Source organism: Stenella coeruleoalba (assembly GCF_951394435.1).
Source record: "Stenella coeruleoalba genome assembly, chromosome: 4".
Classification (NCBI taxonomy): domain Eukaryota; kingdom Metazoa; phylum Chordata; class Mammalia; order Artiodactyla; family Delphinidae; genus Stenella; species Stenella coeruleoalba.
The window spans coordinates 74764408-74776483 of NC_137149.1; the positions used below are offsets into that span (position 1 = coordinate 74764408).

Below are 12076 nucleotides of genomic sequence, written 5' to 3' on the forward strand. Positions count from 1 at the left end.
ATATATCAGATATAATGCCATAGTATTGCAGGATGTAATAAGAACCATGAAGAAAAACAAAGCAAAAATGAAAGATAAAGAATGCTAGGTTGGGGCACTATTTTAAATAGGGCTATCATGGAAGGCCTCATTGAGGTAACCTTTGAGCAAAGACATGAAAGGGATGCAGTAGTGAGCCATGCAGATATTTAATGGAAAAGCGGAGGGAAAAGCAAGAGCAAAAGTCCAGCTTGCCCAGACTTTTCAAGGAACAACAAGGAGGTCTAAGGAACTGGAGTAGAGTGACCAAGGTGGGCAGTAGAAGATGAAGTCCTGGTGGGTGGGGAAATGGGGAGATTGTGCGGGATCTTGTAGGTCATTGTAAGAACTTTGACTTTCACTCCGAAGCTACTGGAGGGTTCTGAGCAAAGAGTAACATGATATGGCTCATGTTTTAAAAAAGGATCCCTCTGGCAGCTGTGTTAATAATACACTGCAGGGAGATAAGCAGTCATTCAGGAGAGACAAGATAACAGCAATAATCAAGGAAAGGGTAGCAATGGAGATGGGGAGAAGTGGTCAGATTCTGGAAATACTTTAGAGGTAGAACCCATAAGACTTCTTGAGAGATTGGATGTAGAATATGAGAGAAAGAGAGAGGTCAAGGACCGGCCTGAGCAGCTGAGAAGGTAGAGATAACATTAACTCAAATGGAGAAAACTCAGGGAGAAGCCATGTTTAGAAATCTTTCATGCATTATTTTAAATCCTTTCAGCCTCACCTCTTATTCCAGGTGTTGCTGCAGTGACCAATTCTGTGCAGGCCTCAACCTCAAGATCATGTCCCAAGAACAATATTCCAGCACCTTGCCTCTCTCACTCCCTGCTTCTCGCGTGGGATACTGCAGAAACCAGCCCACAGTGCACATGCGCAATTAGAAGCATGTGGTGCAAGCTTAACCAATGGCAGACAGGAGCCGATAGATAAGTGTGTCCTCTTTGTTCTTCTTCACTTCAGTACAGAATTCTGAGACCCATGTCGCTAAGTCTTCTCAGAAGGTTCCACAGTATCAATCAACAAATCGCCCACTGCATTTGTCAACTCAATGATGCATCCTTGTATTGGCTTTTCCGCTTTCTCTATTTTGTTTCCCCTGGGCCCCTTAGTCTATTCCCTGAACTCATTTTCTCAAATAAACTACTAGCACCTAAGCCTTTGTTTGGGGCTCTGCTTTAAGGGGAACACTGGGCATCAAAATTGACTCCAGAGACCCTACTGTATAGCACAGGGAACTCTACTCAGTGTTCTGTGGTGACCTAAATGGGAAGGAAATCCAAAAACGAGGGGATATATGTATACATATAGCTGATTCACTTTGCTGTACAGCAGAAACTAACACAACGTTGTAAAGCGACTATAATCCGATTAAAAAAAAAGGTGACTCCAGATTGTAAAGCCTCAGTATGGGATTTTGGAGGCTGATCCTACAGCACTGATCACAAGACAATAAGGACCCCTGCTGGTGGTTAAGTAGTTGGTGGTAAATTGCAAGTGGTGACAACCCCTGGCATACAGTAGGATTGCTAATTACCAAGACTCTCTACTGTTATAGATTAGAATGAGGTGCAGACAGAAGATGAAACATTGAATTACATGTGGCTATGGTACTTGAGCGTTATGGAGCAATGATAGTCATAAAGTGGGCTGACATCTGTTAACTGCTTTGGAGATCTTAACAAAAGAAAATGACAGGCTCTATTCAGCCAACAATCAAATCATGGCACACTGTGAAAGCCAGAAGCCTCTAGGGCAGAGTAGCCACTGAGCCGACTGTGCTAAAAATCAGCTCCGACATATAATCAAAAGGGTGGCAGAGCGGCAAAAGTGTCTAAATGCACAGCCTTAAAATATTACCTGTGTCAAACCTAGGGCTCTGATAGGAAAATAATGAAACCTTGAGATCTAGAATGGGGACATTTGTGTGCACATGTCTTATACCCCCAGATTTTTTGTCATCCTCTGTGCCAACAGACTCCTTTCTCTTGATAAAGGAAAGCAGCCTCTTCTTGTCTGGAACTACTTCAAAGAATAGGCAAGAGCCTAATTTATTACCTTAATTTTCCCAATATCTTCCCCCAACGACCACTGCCTCAAGCCTGTAACCAGGGTCAGAGCTCAGCAAACCTATGTGGGGATTGCAATCCCTGCTCCAGGGAGAACCAGACCAGAGTTCCTCAACCTCGGCACTAGTGACATTTGGGGCTGGATAATTCTTTGCTGTGGGAGCTGTCCTGTGTATTGCAGGCTGTTCAGCAGCATCCCTGCCCTCTACTCACTAGATGTTAGTAGAACCTCCTTGGTAATGACAACCAAAAATGTCTCCAGACATTACCAAACGTCCCCTGGGAGTCAAAATCATCCCAGGTGAAAACCACTGAACTACAGATGAACTCAAAAAGAATTGCAAAACTGTCTAATAGAAACCAGGGGGTTATTTGTAAGAGTGAATATTTAGAGCACTAAACCAGAGACTGCTGGACACTAAACTGGACTGCTGTTGCACATAGCCCCACTCAGGGGTGGCTTTAAAGAACAAAGGTGAAGTGAAATCTTGCCAGTTGGTAGAGCTGGGAGCAGTATTCTTTATTATTAGCTTTGTTTATAGAGAGAAGTGGCCCGAAGTACAAATATTTACAGACTCCTAGGTTTGTCTTTCCTGCCTGAAGTGACTCTGCCAACATCCATAACACCAGAATTATAGTATCCTGATCAATGCTACTTTAACAAAGGAATCCACTTTGCAGCCTCCTCCTAAAAAAAAAGGTGACAATATACACATGACCAGAGACTCCACTGATATTGCCATATCCCTCATCACTCAGAAGTAGCCAGCTTCTGATGCGGTAAATGCTTAAAACCAAACAATAAAGAGTGTCCCCAACAGCTAAAGACATAGCTCTGGAAACCCCAGAAGGGGAGCAGGATTGGCCCATTTTATCATCACTTCCAGTGATGCACTCACAGAATTTGTGTTTCCTGCCTCCCAAATTTAGGCTTTGCTAGATTACAATAATTAGCTCTCCACGAGTTGGGTGGAGGATGCGTCACTGAACTTGAAACTCCCTCACTATCATTTGGTTACTTGGTTTCTCATGGCAGTAGTCATGTAGCAACGGAAAGAGTTACTACAGTAGCGGAAGTACTCAACTGTGACTGGCAAAAAATCTGGGATTGTTGCTATACAATAGCAGTAGGGAGGAATAAATCTGGAAGGAATTCAACTGAGGCTTACCTTGGTGTTTCTGTACCCCGGGATAAGTTGAACAGGCAATTACACAATCATGGCCCAACCAGAGCAAGGTAAACAAAGGCTGAAGGTTCCAGTTACCTCGCTGAGGAAACAACCTAGATCAGCTGATGTGCTGGTGAAGGGAGGTTAGGATGGATAGTAGAGGAGGGAGTTAATGAAAACAAGCACGGTCTTGACATCAGTGTAGCAGCAGGGACTGAAGCTTATTCCACCAACTCTCTTATATTAAGTCTTCGCAGAGATAGTAGGTGGCCATCACCTTGAAGGGGACTCTGTAAAAGACCAGACGTAACAAAAGGCCAAGCAGATGTGAGTGGTACAAAGAGTGGACTGAAATGGACAGCATCTGTGTATCTTCTGTCACCACCTCAAATCCTTTCAGCCACTTATTCCAACCACTGCTGCAGCAAACTTTTCTGAAGAGAGTTTGATGAACTTTGGGCAAGTACGACATGACTGCACCTCTCTTCTTCCTCAGGACTTCTCTGATGTGGAAGTCAGCTTGGCATTCACAATTGTGCATTTGGGAAGTGTGGAGTAGTTAATGGCCAAGGGCATTAACCTTTGATCAAAGGGAGACAGGAGCTGACAGATAAATGTCTCTTCCATTCTGGCTTTCAGTGGACAGTTTTGTGAATCATCTCACGAAGCTTCCCAGAAAGTCCTAAGGGATCAAGAAAACATTCAGATATGGTGACCACGAACTCAATAATACATCCTTATACTGCCTCTCCCTCTTCCTTGTTTTACTTCCCCTCCCTCTTCTCTCACTCTTGCTCCCTGCTATCAAAGCCCCAAATAAAATACTGCACGTAAGCCTTTGTTTCAGCCTCTACTTTGAGGGGAATCCAAAGGGAGGGAAGAAAGGAGAATTTAATTTTTAGAATTTTTTTTTTTTTTTTTGCGGTACGCGGGCCTCTCACTGCTGTGGCCTCTCCCGTTGCGGAGCACAGTCTCCGGACGTGCAGGCTCAGCGGCCATGGCTCACGGGCCCAGCCGCTCCGCGGCACGTGGGATCCTCCCGGACCGCGGCGCGAACCGGCGTCCCCTGCATCGGCAGGCGGACTCCTAACCACTGCACCACCAGGGAAGCCCAGAAATTTTTAAAATTTAGTTTGAGATGCCTAATGGACATCCGAGTGGAAATGTTGGGGAGGCAGTGGATACACAAATCTGGAGTTCACATTGTAAAGCAACTACACTGCAGTAAATATTAATTTAAAAAACCAAAAACCTAGAGAACAACAGCAACAAATCTAGAGTTCAGGGAAGAAGTCCAGGCTTCTGAAAAGCAATTCACTTCCTAACTTTGAAGAGGGCTGTAAACATACAGGTTAAAAAAAAAGGAAGAAAAGAAAAGAGAAAGGAAAAAAAAAAGGACAAAATAGCACATGCAACTGTCATATAAAGAGTGTCCACAGTAAGCATTCTGGGACTGAGCAGGAAGGACCCAAGAGGTCTTTCTAAAGATCAGATCAGATCCTGCTCTTAAAAGGGAAGTCATTCAATGAAACTGAAAAGCATTTCAAGTAGCATTGACTAGAGCATATTAATCTCAGTAGCAAACAGGTCCCTACTATGTCTGATTTTTCCACCAAATTATATCTTCAGCCAAACACTGAAAGATACTTTGCACAGCTCATTTGTCCCGTTCTCAGTGAATCCATCTTGACAGAGTGAGTTACACCCTCTTTTGCATTCCTATGGCACTACATCTCTTTTTTTCTACTTTTGTTGTTTACTTTACCACACTAGACTGTAATTTATCCCTCTATTTAATTCTGTCTCTCCAATGACGGTGTGTCCCCTTCTTAGTGGGATCCCTGTCTTTGTATCTCCAGCACCTAATACAGTGTCCAGCATTGAGGTGGCTCTGTTTTCAAATGAACGAATGCTTGCATTGAATGGGTCCCTGCAGAACCCATGCAAAGGATGGTGTTGAGCTAGACCAAAGACGTCGCTCCTCTGAATTACCAGCACATTTATCGGACCTGTATCTCTCTTTGGTCATTTATTTTGTCTTATTTTACATGTATTTTTATGTATACCTTGTTTGGCCCTACCATACCAGGAACGTCTTCAGGTTGAGATTCATGTCTGAATCACCTCTGCACCTCAATCAAAGTGCCTGGCATAAAACAGGTGCCAAACATATGGAATAAATAAATCACTTGCCTTGCAACCAGCAACACTGGCATCACCTGTGCTTCTCAAACTTAAACGTGCACAGGCGTCATCTCGTTAAGGTGTAGATTACCATTCAGTAGATCTGAAGTAAGCCCCAGAGGCTGCATTTTCTAAAGAACCCCCAGATGATGCCCAAGCAGCTGGTCCACAGACCACATTTTAAAATACCAACGTCACTGTATCAATGGTTCTCCACCATAGCTGCATATTAGAATTTTCCCCAAAGATGTGAAAAGTGCTGGTGGGAACTTCCCTGGTGGTCCAGTGGTTAGGACTCCCCCCTTCCATTGAAGGGGGTGCGAGTGCGATTGCTGGTGGGGGAACTAATATCACGCGTGCTGCGGGCCTAAAAAAGTAAAAAAAAAAATTTTTTTAAGTGCTGGTGTCTTGGTTCCCAGCGTCCCCCCCCCCCCAATTCTGATTTAACTCATTTAAGCTCTCCATGCCATAAGCAGCAAGTATCTAGAGTTAACAAAGCTTTATGTGTGCAAGAAAGAAAACATGTAATCGCATATCTTCTTAGATGAACTGCTGAAAACAGCTGAATAAATAACTCTTCAAGAGAAACTAACACGCAGTACCAAATGCCCCAGCTCCCGAGTCAGCCTCCGAGCGACGGAATCCCGCCCCAGCCTGTCTTAGACGCTCCCCTACGGCGACACCTGCCCCCACCCCTCGCCAAGGCCTCTGCCGCGACTCCTTCCGGCTCTACCCGACCGACTTCCGGCGCGGAGGCTGGTCACGTGCCCGGATATGGGAGGTGGGCCCGAGCGGCCGCTTCCGGTTGGCCGCTCGACCGAGGAGCGCATCCTCGTAGCCGTGGCCGCTTCAGCCCCGTCCCATCTCTGTCGTGGAGGATCCGCCTCGGCACAGGCGGGCTCGGTCCGGCCTTGCGGTAAGCCTTCGGCCGCGGCTGCCGGGCAGTCCTGGCGGCGGCGCACCTACGAGCGGACGGGTGGACGCCAGGGTCCTGAGGCTCCTCAGTTCCGCTGCTCCTCAGTTCCGCTGCTGGCCCAGCACCGGGGGGTCGGGTGCCGCTCCCTCCGCCGTCAGGGCCTTCTTCTCTTCCTGCCTGTCTGGGTAAGACGCAGAGTCCGGTAGGAGCATCCCCCGCCCCGGGGGGCTGGGAGTGCAATCCTGACACCCCTTTCCAGTTTCGCCCATGAAAACCTGATTTCACTGTAAAAAACGGCCCTGATCCGTTTGCTCTCTGGCGTGAACCAGGAGGGGTCCAAATCCACATTTTCTTCTAAATCTTTTAAGTGCATTTCCCTGGCTCCAGGCACCTTGTTCTTTTCTGGAGGACAGTGCTCCACGCGCTAAGGTGTCTCGAGAGCATACAAGGCCCAGCCCACACTCACTCACTGACATGGCACTCCTACAGGCAAGTTACCTGCCACACCCTGTAACGATCCAGCTGAATTTAAGAAAACAAGAACCAGCGTGTAGAGTATTGTGGCTGACTGCCACTGGAACATGGTCATACATGGGTTCTTAAACGGGGGAAATAGTTTTGGAGGACCTCTAATGGTTCATTCACTGACTTACAAAAAATGTACTGTAAAGACTGGAGAGTTAATCACTTCACCCTGAGAATGTAGATGCCATTGGAGGCATGGCTCTTCCTGTCTTCATGGACACATCTGTCATATACACCACTGTAACCTAGAATTGTGCCTGGCACTTCGCAGGCATCGATATTTGCCAAATGAATGAGAATCGCATAGTGCTTTTCATTATGACTAACTCCTTTATGAACTCTGCCCAGTCCAGTCTTGTTTTACCACTTACCATACAGTCAGTCCTTTGTTTTTGACCAAAGAGGGTCTGGGTGGTAGATGCTGACCACTATTAGTCATTCATTTAACCAGTTTTTACTATTCAGTTCAAGTTACCGCAAGAGATATTTGTTGAGTACCCACTAATAAAGGACATAAAAATAAAAAAAAATAAAGGACACAGAACTATGCTAAAACACCCCCCATCCCTCCTTTCTTTCAAGAGAGTTGTTGAGATCCAGGAGCTTGTGATTTTACGAACCAGTTGGATAGCAAGTGCTTGATTGTTTAGTAAATGCAATAAGTGCTGTAGCAGTTGAGAGGAGAGATCAGTTTGGATTAAGATCTTTATTGAATCAACTTCATATAAATTATGGAGTGTAATTAGGGTTTGGATACATGATACTCCCTGCATGGAAAAGCTCCTAAGCAAAGATTTAAAGACCAGAATGAACAGAGAGCTTGGAGTGGAAGGTTTGTATTTGGGAACATTAGGAAAATGTTGAGCAAGGTTATATCGTGATGAAAGCTATGTTTTAATATTATTTGTCGAGAGCTTTGGGGTTGTAGAAGCTTGCAAAGAGGTAACCAGATGCTGTGGTGTTTAATAGATATGGTTGATGTGAACCTGGGTTAGTGTATTGGCAGCAGGAGCAGGAAGGATAAATTATGTGTAGATGAAGGAAAATCAGCAGAATGCTTTAGTTGTCATGTTATTTGGTGCTATCATTTTGGTTAATTTATTAAATGCCTGGTATGTCTTTGCCAAGTTCTTGGAATACAAAGATGAATAAGACGTGGTCTTGCCTGCAAGGAAATGCTTTTAATGGGGGAGAGAATACAACTAGCTAGACAATATGGTTTGTAAGTACTATGTTAGCAGAATAGAGGGGAATATTAGAGAAGTGGGAAAGGAATTTTTTTTTTTCTTTGAGTGTGTGACTACTTCACAGAAGAGGTGACATTTCAGCAGGATCTTAAGGATGGATTGGAATTTCCCAGGGAGAAAAGAATTTCAGGAAAAAGAAATTGCACAAACAAGAGCCTAGAGACAGAAAAGCAAACTGGTCAGTATCCAGCGTAGCTTGGGCGTAGGATAGAGTTGAGCTTTTAACACAGTGTGTAGGCCCTAGAATGTATTAAGGGATAGTAACATGGCCATTTTATAATAGGTGGAATGGAGGCTAGGTTGGGTAAAAATGTAGAGAGATGAAGAAGAAAGCAGTTGAGGAAACTTGATCTTCATAGCTTCTATATTCTCTGCAGGGTAGATGGTGAAGCCATTTGCAGAGAGGGAGGTGGCTGACACTAGAATTGGGGGTTGAAGGAGAGAAATAAGGACTTGCAATACTGATGGGGAGTAGGAAGAGGAATCATCAAAGAAGGTATTAAGGAATTGCTGAGCAACTTTGAAAGTTTAGCTTTAATTGGATTTAAATATTTGTAATGAGTGCAGTGAACATGGATATGAGGCCTTCTTAAATGGCATATGGTAGCCAAGAGAAGTAGAGAAAAAAGACAGTTTATGGAGATTGGTGGACAGAGTGAACTGGTCTACAAATGGAGCAAGATGTTGAAGGGGATAGTGTGGGCGTAGGGAAATGAACACTGCCTCTAGGCTAGGTTGGAAAAGAAATTAAGCTTGGAGAGGCCAAATGGACTAGGAGAACAGGAAGGAGGGGGCCGTCAGGAGACTAGAGGCAGAGATGAGGTGAAAGAGGGATAGACGTGTGAGTTTTGTGAGAAAAGCAATTTTTTGAGTTGGAGCAGAGATAGAAGTTTTACAGATTGAGTAAAATATAGGAGATACCTATAGTTTACAAAAGTGTCCATGTGTTATAAAAATTCACTCTAAGTCATTTATTTAAAACTCATAATTTCTTCATTTTCCCATAGAAGCAGTGTTAGAACTAGGAGTTAATTTCCTAAGCAAGCTCACACGTATGAAATACTATACATCTGCATTGGAAATAATAATGTATATACACACAAATATATATATACAGTATATTAAAAAAATAAAGTTGCAGTGAGTTTTTTTGAAATATGTAACTTAAGTTATATTTGAAAAAAGATGATTAATATACCATAAAATTCACCTTTTTTCAGTATATAATTCAGCGGTTTCCAGTATATTCAAAGGGTTATAAAAACATCACTACTACCTAATTCAAGGACATTTTCATCACCCCAAAAAGAAGCCCCATACGCATTAGCAGTCACTCCCCATTCCTCCTTGCCCTCAGCCCCTGGCAACCACAAATCAATCCATCTGTATGGATTTGTCTACTCTGGACATTTCACATAAATGGAATCATAAAATATGTAGTTCTTTGTAACTGGCTTCTTTCACTTAGCATCATGTTTTCAGGATTCACTGATGTTGTAGTATGTATCAGTACTTTGTTCCTTTTTTATGGCCAAATAATATTCTACTGTATGGATATATTTCATTTTGCTGTTCATCAGGACATTTGAGATGTTTCCACATTTTGACTGTGGTGAACAATACTGCTATGGACATTTAGTTACACGATTTTGTGTGGACATATGTTTAGCAGTTCTCTTGAGTATATACTATATACCTAGGAGTGGAATTGCTGGGTCATATGGTAAACCATATTTAACTTTTTGAGGAACCACCAAGCTGTTTTCTGAAGTGGCTGCAGCATTTTATAATCACCAGCAATATATGAGACTTCCTTTTTCTCCACACCTTTACCAACACTTGTCTTTTTAATTTTTAGCCATCCTAGCGGTGTAAAGTGGTAGGTATCTCAATGTGGTTTGATTTGCATTTCCCTAATGGCTAATGTTGCACATCTTTCCATGTGCTTATTGGCCATTTGTATCTCTTCCTTGGAGAAATGTCTGTTCAGATCCTTTGCTCAGTTTTTAACTGTGATACTTGTCTTTTTATTGTTGAGTTGTAAGAGTTCTTTATATAGGAAATTTATATTTGAGGATTGGGCATGGGTTTTTACATTTTTTCCTAAATTTTTAAAAAATATTATAATATTTGGTGAACACTTCCAAAGATTTTAGAGTTTGATATCACTGGTTCTCTAATTTCTTTTCCAAACATACAGCTTTTTATTTTTATGATGTAGGTGTACTAGTGTATTAAATCATTCATCCTACACTTATTTGCCATAAATAAGATCATTTTTTTAATCCTAAATGGAACAATGTAAGATAGAATGATTTTGAGAGTGAGTATAATATCTATACTGTGAATTTTTTCAGTTGAGTAAAGATGACAGCAATCAAGCACGCATTACAAAGAGACATTTTTACACCAAATGACGAACGCCTGCTGAGTATTGTCAATGTCTGCAAAGCAGGAAAAAAGAAAAAGAACTGTTTTTTGTGTGCCACAGGTGGGTATTTAGTAAGTCAAGGTTCTTGTTTGGCATTCTTTTATTCCCTAGGGGTCATTTCCTCATTGTTTAAAATATTCTTGGACTTCCCTGGTGGTCCAGTGGTTAATCTGCCTTCCAGTGCAGGGGACATGCCTTCTATCTCTGGTCAGGGAACTAAGATCCCACGTGCCACGGGGCAGCTAAGCCTGCGCACCACAACTAGAGAAGCCTGTGTGCTGCAGTGAAAGATCCTGCATCCCACAAAGAAGATCCTGTGAACTGCAATTAAGACCTGATGCAGCCAAATAAATAAATTTAAAAAATAAAAGAATGACCATGTATCACTTTAAAAAAAAAAAATTCAATTTCAAAAATAAATAAATTAAATAAAATATTCTCATTGTTTCTGTGACTGGAAAATCGGGCCAACAAATTCGTTTTTTTTCAATTGTCTTTAATTAAATCTTGAGTAGATACAAAAGTATTTCTTTTTAAAAAATATTTATTTATTTATTTTTGGCTGCGTTGGGTCTTTGTTGCTGCACGCGGGCTTTCTCTAGTTGCCTTCTCATTGCGGTGGCTTCTCTTGTTGTGGAGCACGGGCTCTAGGTGCTTGGGCTTCAGTAGTTGTGGCACGCGGGCTCAGTAGTTGTGGCTCAGGACTCTAGAGCACAGGCTCAGTAGTTGTGACGCACAGGCTTCGTTGCTCCGTGGCATGTGGGATCTTCCCAGACCAGGGATCAGACTCGTGTTCCCTGCACTGGCAGGCAGATTCTTAACCACTGCACCACCAGGGAAGTCCCACAAAAGTATTTCTGTAACATACATACAAGGTGCGAACACTTGTGTATACCACTGTCCAGAATAAGAAGAATTTTACCATTACCTTTGAAGTCTCCTGTGTGCCCTGCCCTGCTCCCATTCCCTTCCCTCCCTCATTAAGAGGTAACTAGTATCCTGAGTTTTGATTTACTCTTTCCTTGCTTTTCTTTATCATTTTATCATATGTGTTTGTAATCTCGAATATACATTGTTATATTTGCGTGTCTTTGAACTTTACATAAATTGAATCATAGCACAGGTATTCATTTGTGACTTTTTCCACTCAACAGTATGTTTGTGAGTGTTATCTCTTGTTTTTCTCCCATAGCTGTAATTCTTTCATTTCCACTGCTGTGTAGTATTCTACTCTGAGAGTACTGCTGTTTACTTACCCATCTTACCAGTGATGACCAGGAGGTTTGTTTCCAGATTTTGCTGTTCGGGCAGCACTTCTGTGAGCATGTTTGTCCTTGTCTGCCAGTGTACACAGGCAAGAATCTTCTAGGGTGGACACCTAAATGTGAGCTTGCTGGGTCATAGGCAGTGAATGGTCAACACTACCCTAATACCAGATTATTTTCAAAAGTAGTTGTACTGGTTTTCACTCCCACAAGCAGTGTGTGTTTCGGGTTCTCCAC

At 42.8% G+C, this 12076-nt stretch overlaps 2 protein-coding genes across 7 annotated transcripts in view; one reads left to right on the forward strand and one right to left on the reverse strand.

Annotated features, from left to right (window-relative positions):
• The window catches only part of NMU (neuromedin U), a 237847-nt gene extending 231578 nt beyond the window's left edge, over nucleotides 1-6269 (reverse strand). For 2 of the 4 annotated variants that reach the window (XM_079920258.1, XM_079920264.1), the window contains exons 1-2: nucleotides 6189-6269; nucleotides 3272-3953 (exon numbers count right to left, since the gene is read on the reverse strand). The gene's annotated coding sequence lies outside the window, so the exon portion shown is untranslated. Of the gene's footprint in view, nucleotides 1-3271; nucleotides 3954-6057; nucleotides 6145-6188 lie in introns of those variants that run through there. The other 2 variants (XM_079920265.1, XM_079920263.1) reach the window with 1 other exon arrangement.
• Nucleotides 6254-12076, forward strand: part of EXOC1 (exocyst complex component 1) — a 61306-nt gene continuing 55483 nt past the window's right edge. The window contains exons 1-2 of one of the 3 annotated variants that reach the window (XM_079920254.1): nucleotides 6254-6371; nucleotides 10501-10634. In XM_079920254.1, coding sequence (XP_079776380.1) covers nucleotides 10511-10634 — 124 coding nt within the window. In that variant the 5' untranslated portion in view covers nucleotides 6254-6371; nucleotides 10501-10510. Of the gene's footprint in view, nucleotides 6557-10500; nucleotides 10635-12076 lie in introns of all 3 variants that reach the window. The other 2 variants (XM_079920253.1, XM_079920255.1) reach the window with 2 other exon arrangements.